The 7,755-nt window shown below is 39.0% G+C and overlaps 1 protein-coding gene across 1 annotated transcript; it reads right to left on the bottom strand.

The window, feature by feature from the left end:
* Nucleotides 1-256: 256 nt before the first annotated feature.
* Nucleotides 257-3,440, bottom strand: LOC119911653 (programmed cell death 1 ligand 1-like). Its single transcript, XM_038730610.1, has 3 exons — nucleotides 2,984-3,440; nucleotides 1,235-1,576; nucleotides 257-1,069 (listed from the first exon to the last, which is right to left on the bottom strand). Exons 1-3 carry the CDS (start codon nucleotides 3,030-3,032, stop codon nucleotides 933-935), a joined length of 528 nt encoding a protein of 175 aa, XP_038586538.1. The 5' UTR covers nucleotides 3,033-3,440; the 3' UTR covers nucleotides 257-932.
* Nucleotides 3,441-7,755: the final 4,315 nt, after the last annotated feature.

Here is a 7,755-nt window from a genome sequence, read left to right as displayed (position 1 = left end):
AAACTTTTTTAGACACATTTACACTGCAAAAAAAAAAAATTAACAGGCTAACCTACTGGGTCAGACTGACTTTACAATCACAAGTGACCTCTGTCTTATATTTGATCCTCCATCTGAATCTCTCTGTCGCTCCTTTCTCTTCACTGCAGTCATGAGAGGGAAACTACTTGATAAATGAGGAACAACAGACCTGATCAAAGAACTAAACGTGTCCTGGATACAGCATGGACCAAAACAATAAAGAACACAACTCAAGTTTCTAAATGTAACATGAAAATATTTATTGTCCCAAAATAGAGTTAAAAGTTAATCACTTTAAGGACATTTGTGCAGATTGCAAGTTATTGCTTTTTGTTTAATTCATATTATTACATAACCACGTTCTTTCTGTACATATCATGTAATTCTGCTTTGTAGATAATAATTATACTCAGGTTTATTTCTTACTCTGTGAACTCCGTGGGACAGATTGAGGTATATCAGATGCTTTGGTCCAGTCTTTTTGGTTTGTTTATACAATTCAAAAGTAGTAGTAGAGTTTTAAGTCACATAAGGCCACGTACCAGCTAATATCATTAGCTTATAACATATAAATATATACAGAAATCATAGGTTTTATATAAAAACATCATATTACAATAGAAGACATTACAATACAGTATTCACAATATAGATAAAATATGTTGTTAGCTGTGATCTGAGACACTCACACCTCTCTCCACCTGGTTTCAGCATGTTTGGTTTGCGCTCTGTCTGCTGACATTTCTGACATCAGAGGCTGTTTTTCTGTTTAAAGCTGGTTAATCTGTTCATGAAGCTACATTGGTTGTTGGTTTCTAGCTTCTAGCCAACAACCAATCCAACAGCAGCTAAACAAACCAGAGCAAAACCTCCAAGTCCTCAAAAATGTGTAGCTCAACTTCCTCACAGGCTCAAATCACCACGTTCTCCCTGCATCTTCTACGTGTGAAGACAACGACAGCAACAAAGATGACTAAACAAAGAAAACCTGCTACAGATCCGTAGTAATGTCTGTAGTTTCCCTCCTCGACGTCTCCGCTGTTGGACCCTGAAGATCAAAGTGCATATTAGTCAGGAAATGAGTGAACAGTGGAACAGCCTCCATTTACTCTTCTATATCTTCTATAATCCTCATGTTTGACTCTCAGAATCAACATGGAACAAACTGCAGCTACAACATGGCACACAGACACACTGACCTCCACAAACTCACCTGAAACCTCCAGCTGGTAGATTCTGATTGGCTCAGTCTTAATAATGGCTCTCTTGAGTCTTGAACCTCCTGCTGCAACTCGACACTCGTATGTTCCAGCGTCGTTGCTGCTCACGTTCTTCAGAATTAAAGACACGTCTCCGTCCTTCAGCTCTCTGTCCACCAGCTGCACCCGGTCCTTAAAGGATGGATGCTGCTGGGTTGGATCTGAGAGTCCAGCTCTGTAAAAGAGGACGTACTCTGGCTCCAAGTCAGCTCTGCTCCACTCTACAGCTCTGATGGAGGCTTCACCAGCCTGACATGACAGAGTGACATTATCTCCAGGTTTCACTCGTACCACATCTAAAATCAATAAAAACATCCAGAGAGAAAAAGTAATTACATTTCAAAAGGACTCCACAGGACGATACAGTGAGAACATCTTTGTTTAAACAGAAGGCCTCTTCACACCTGAGATCATGGGAACATTCAATAATTACTGTGGAAACGTTACAGGATTTTATTCACACATGGGCAGATACACGATTCCATCGTCCATAACGTTGAGCCGGCATGATCTATAATAAAAGTTAGAAACAATTGTTGCATAATAACGTGTGGATTTAGTTCCGCTACTGGAAATAGCGCTCATGCCGACTGCCCTGGACCCCCAACCGGCTAAACTATTCCAGGGGCGCGTTCAATCTCAAAAAGTTTAGCACCAGTTTGCAATGTTATTAGTAAAAACGTAGAACAAAGGGAATGTGTTGCTCCCAAGAGGAGGTGGCTAGAAGGAGCAAATATTGGCATCCTGAGTGGCTAAATCTACTTCTGTCCACTGCAGAGACTCGATCCACAAATAAGGCACCAACAACATTTGACTATTTCATGAGAAACATTTGATACATTATTCACACATTCCTAAATCTTTTTATTAAAACCTGAAATTAACTGTAAATAAGCAGATTATCAAAGTAAACTTGTATTTTACTAACTAGTGCTGGGTGATATGGCCTATAATTAATATCTCATTATACACGTTTTGTCTAAAATAACAAACTGTACATTCTCAAATAGTGTAAACATGATGATCTTATAGACCATGATGCATTGCTTTAGATTAAACTACCAAACAGGATATGAAGGAGTTAAAACATCTCCAGCAGTAAAATGTAACATTCACAGTAATGCACCAGATTATTAATCCAGAAACGTCAGATAGTGAAACATTTTTTCAACTATCAGTACTTTAAGTAGCCTACAAAATAATACAGTACTCGCGATGTCTGTGTGTGTTTCATGTTCTTATATCCCGGTGGGGACTTTTATCCTGAGGTCCTCAAAGGTAGGATGTCCCGGCGTGTGAGGTGTAGTTACGTGACTTTAGTCAGACATAAACTGTGTAGATAAGCTCAGGTAACCCTCCTCATCTTCTACACAGTAACCGGTTAGTTGGTTCAGACTGAAGCTAACGGAGCTAGTTAGCAGCTAACGTTACCGCTCAGGCTAAACTCATTTAAGCAGCCTAAAAACATAAATATCATAAATACGTTTAAGAACTGGAACCCGCGTTAGAGAAATTAAAGCGATCAGATGATTGATCGCATTTTCTCTTGGTGTTTCTTTCCTCCACAGGAGGTAAAACAAAAACAGCTCATAATTGCTAACACAACAATGCATATTACAAACCCATGGACAACATGGCATTATTTTTGATTAAAAGTCTCTCCTGCCGACATGAATCTATTCACAATAAAATCTCATCTTTACCAGAAGCTGCTGGAGACAGAAGGACCAACAGGAGCACAAACTTCTCCATGTCTGTCTCCTGTGTAGGCTAACTGCTGTCTGCGCTGCACACTGAGTGTGTGTGTTCCTGTGTATCAGGAAGTGGTCATATCGCGTGAACTGGATGGTGCTCAGTGGGCAGATCTTTAGGCTACAGCACCACTCAAAGGAAAACACTGGAACTTAAGGGCTTCTGAACTTTGCTGTGTGGATTAAAGACGATTTAATGAATCTATTTTTGATCGTGTGTCGACAGAGTAATGTTTTCTCAGTGAACCATAATAAATGATGCAAGTTTGGAGCCCTAAAGTCAGTATTTGTCCCACAAAAACTCATTAGAAATGTGAATAAATGCTGTGTTTTGACAACATATCAAAGCATTTTTATGATGTTTTACATTTTTTTTCTTGGGATTTAGTCCCAAAAACATGCATCTCATCAAATGTCATTCAGTAGACTATAACAGAAGTTTAAAAGGCCATCCTTGGGCTAACAACAGCAGACACGCCTTCATGCAGTCCACATAATAACGTCTCCAGTGTGATAAACAAAGATCCTAGAGCTGATTTCTGCAGCTGCTGCTTCAAATCTAAAGCTTCAGTCCAGTGTGAGGAGTGCAGACTGCTGTAGGCCTACGTGTTAAACTGACTATCAGAGAGTAAACAACAAGCTGCTCAGTGTAGATGGAGGGTGGAGGGTCCTCTGTTGTTGTAACAAAAAACTTCCTGCTTTATAATTCTTTATTTCTGAGTCATTAAATTAGCTTCTAACTGCAGTGAAACGTCCACTGAAAGCGTCTGAATCCAAACTCTGTCTGTTTGGTTTTCTGAGAGTCATTGAGAGACACTAATGAAAGCTGTTTGTTCAGAGTAACTTGGCTCACAGCCAGGAGAAGTCCTGCAGCAGGAAAATAAACTAACATGTTTTACTTCTCAAAGTAAATGATTCAGTCAGTGTTGTGAACAAAAGGACTGAAACCACACCCTGATTCAGACTGAGAGGTGGGGAAAGGTAGAAGTTAAAATTAGGTCAGAGCTTCTTCATACCAAACTCGACCCTCTGAATGTCCCTCCATTTTATTCTCTGATCACAGAGACGGGACAGACAGACATTAAGACATAAAAGTTCACTTTGATCTCTCAGCTACAGAGTTACAGTTAAAGAAGTCGGGTAGACTTTTTAAAAAACATTATGAATGCTCATTAAATTATGACGTCAGTCTCGTTATATTAGCTACAACGTTTTTTCTCCACATGTCAGAGAACACAGATTTGTGGCAGAGATCCTGAATGTGCAAAAAGATTTCAACATGAATAGAAAAGCCTCTGAAACGCAGGGGCTGGTAAAGTCCAGGAGTTTATAACTGAATTCAAATTAATTAAATTTATCATTGAGGTGAAAAGCTGCCACATGCACATTTAAAGACGTTACTTTTCCAAGCAAAGACACAAAAGAGGAGGGAAGACTAAATCAGGCTTTAAAACGGTGAGTTCGGCTGCTAAACGTATAGGCTACAAAATTCCTGAGGACTGAAGAGTGATGACCTCGACGACGGCAGTGGGTATTGTTACATAAGGCCTATTTATAAAATGCACCGACCTCTGCAATAGGCCAACCGAATCTCACACCGAATTAAATAAAAAAGTTGTATTGTATTAGGCCTACAGTTACTTATAAAATTAATCATTAGAGCATTATTCAGTTTGTTATAGGCTATTGCCTTTATTTGTTTATTTTATTGGCAACAATGTATTTTAAATGTATATTTCTGTATAATGATTTGGATTATTTGGATCATCAATGTAATCCTAAAGGAGTTATATTATTATGTTGCCTTATGTCTGCACATTTCTGTTTAGCAATTACATTGTTGTTGAAGTACAAGACAGCAAATTAAAAATCTTAAGACCCTCAGTGAAGTTCTTCATTTTCCATCGGGATGCTACACTAAGAGAAACCAGCACACTATTATAAAATGATTCAAACGTAATTTCCAACTCTGCATAGCTTGTTGTTAATGCTCATAATATAAAGCTATAACCCATGATTCAATAACAAGAAGACCATTTAATGTTCAACTGTAGACAAATGTACAGGCAGTGTTGGGGAGGAACTAGTCACATGAAATTTAGTCAAGTAATTTAATTACAAAATAAATGTAAGTGTTATCTGTCACAGTTAGGCTTACTGGGAAAATATGTAATTAAATCACAATTACGCATGAAAATATTTTATTAAATATTACATAGGGGGTTACATCTGAATATTTTCTGTGAAAAGCTCAGCTATATGTTGAATAATATTCATTTTGTTGCTTTGCATGTTTTTTATGTGGACACGTCTTCCTTTGTCTTTTCCTTTTGCCTTTTCCCTTTGCCCTACAGTTTGTGCCGGGAATTTCACGATTCCATCTTTAAGATACTGCCATATAACTAATCTCACCAGCCTCTTGGGTATGAGGTCAATGGAAGGTAAATGTGAGTGATGCTTCCAGAGGGGTCAGGACTTTAAGTTGTTCACCACATATGCTTTGGACAGGAGTGTCCTATCCAAATTGAGTGTCCCCTAGGGAACACTGAGAGACACCATGTTCCTCTGATATGGTACTCCGACCCAGAGACTAAGATAAAACCTGCATGAGCTGTTATACTGCAGTTCACTCGGATGATACTCTCTGATGTGTTTGTGTCCCTGTGAGTTCCTTCTGCAGAAGACTTGAATAAAATTCACAGAAAGACAAGTGTTTGCCCGAGCTGTTTATTTAAACAAGCAATTCCCACCACAATTTGTTAAGTAAAGTTTGATGCTGTTCTGATGCTTTTGATTTTCAAATATTACCAGTTATATTTTTGAAGTTATAGCTATAGTCTATTAGCAAATAAATGTAAAAACAAACTCAATGTAATATTTAAATAGGTTTTTGCAGCCTAATAAAAGACCATGTCCAACGCTAAAGAAGTTCCTGAAAGGCATGTGCAGATTTCATCCACTAGATGGCGCCACTAGATAGCCATTAATAATGTAATGTACAGCAAATACACTAGAATAAAAGCAGAAATTGTGTTGAAGTGCTGTAGTTAAATTGCACAAAGTTTTAATTTGCAGATTATTTAGACTATTAACTGAACAAAATTTAATACAACCTTGTTCATAACATTTTGACATCGTATGAATTTTTTGTGTGAGTTTTACAGGACCTTGTCTTGTCAGAATAGGCTGATTTCAACGAATGTTCGTGACCACTGTCGTTAAGTTGCATAGTTCAAACTGCAGCTCTGGACCTGTGGTTAGAAGGTTAGTTCACGGTGACTACATCACAGATAGTAGAAAATGCAGTGTTAGGAGGTGGAGGTAATGTGTTGTAAGCAAGGAATGTTAGATAATCCTGCTGTACAAACATGTTTAAGGTGAAGATTTTTTTAAATGTAGCCTAGTTGTAAAAGTGGTAGCCTATTTGTCGGGTCATGGGTAGGTAGGGTTGCATTATTTCAGTACTAAGTAGCCTATCTGTAGACCATATACGAATATATATACAGTGAGGAAAATAAGTATGTGAACTGCTATTTTGCAAGTTCTCCCATTTAGAAATCATGGAGGGGTCTGAAATTGTCATCGTAGGTGCATGTCCACTGTGAGAGACATAATCTAAAAAAAAAAAAAAAAAAAAAAAAAAAAAATCCAGAAATCACTGTATGATTTTTTAAACTATTTATTTGTATGATACAGCTGCAAATAAGTATTTGAACACCTGAGAAAATCAATGTTAATATTTGGTACAGTAGTCTTTGTTTGCAATTACAGAGGTCAAACGTTTCCTGTAGTTTTTCACCAGGTTTGCACACACTGCAGGAGGGATTTTGGCCCACTCCTCCACACAGATCTTCTCTAGATCAGTCAGGTTTCTGGGCTGTCGCTGAGAAACACGGAGTTTGAGCTCCCTCCAAAGATTCTCTATTGGGTTTAGGTCTGGAGACTGGCTAGGCCACGCCAGAACCTTGATATGCTTCTTACAGAGCTGCTCCTTGGTTATCCTGGCTGTGTGCTTCGGGTCATTGTCATGTTGGAAGACCCGGCCTCGACCCATCTTCAATGCTCTAACTGAGGGAAGGAGGTTGTTCCCCAAAATCTCGCAATGCATGGCCCCGGTCATCCTCTCCTTAATACAGTGCAGTCGCCCTGTCCCATGTGCAGAAAAACACCACCAAAGCATGATGCTACCATCCCCATGCTTCACAGTAGGGATGGTGTTCTTGGGATGGTACTCATCATTCTTCTTCCTCCTAACACGGTTAGTGGAATTATGACCAAAAAGTTCTATTTTGGTCTCATCTGACCACATGACTTTCTCCCATGACTCCTCTGGATCATCCAAATGGTCATTGGCAAACTGAAGACGGGCCTTGACATGTGCTGGTTTAAGCAGGGGAACCTTCCGTGCCATGCGCATTTAGCAGAAACCTAAACATGTCCTATATAAGCTGTGTTTGATGTACAGAGAGACAGAGTGGTTATCAGGCTGGGTCACTCTCCAAGCTGCTGCAGAGCTTGTAATTGATGCTGAACTCCTTGATGTAATAAATTTTTATGATCAAGAACAGTGTCAAGCGGATTTCTTCTCAACACATCATGGCAGCATTATTGTTCGGACACCACAAGGTGTTACAATAACTATCACAATAGAAAGTAAACTCAGTCGCGCCTGTCTTTATTCCCCTGCATGTCACAATAAGTGTGGTCTGTGTGTGGCGGCGGCA

Source organism: Micropterus salmoides, unplaced genomic scaffold (assembly GCF_014851395.1).
Source record: "Micropterus salmoides isolate LMB-PRFRI ecotype aquatic unplaced genomic scaffold, ASM1485139v1 Ms_hic_scaffold_2, whole genome shotgun sequence".
NCBI lineage: Eukaryota > Metazoa > Chordata > Actinopteri > Centrarchiformes > Centrarchidae > Micropterus > Micropterus salmoides.
Note: the sequence above shows the minus strand (reverse complement) of the source record. Positions and strands in the feature narration are given on the sequence as shown.

What these genes read in the sequence shown, in the direction of transcription:
- LOC119911653 (XM_038730610.1), bottom strand. Translation starts at nt 3,032, where the DNA reads ATGGAGAAGTTTGTGCTCCTGTTGGTCCTTCTGTCTCCAGCAGCTTCT. An exon ending in TCTGTCTCCAGCAGCTTCTG is followed by an intron (nt 1,577 to 2,983) that starts GTAAAGATGAGA and finishes TATTGATTTTAG; the next exon opens with ATGTGGTACGAGTGAAACCT. An exon ending in CTACCAGCTGGAGGTTTCAG is followed by an intron (nt 1,070 to 1,234) that starts GTGAGTTTGTGG and finishes TTTGATCTTCAG; the next exon opens with GGTCCAACAGCGGAGACGTC.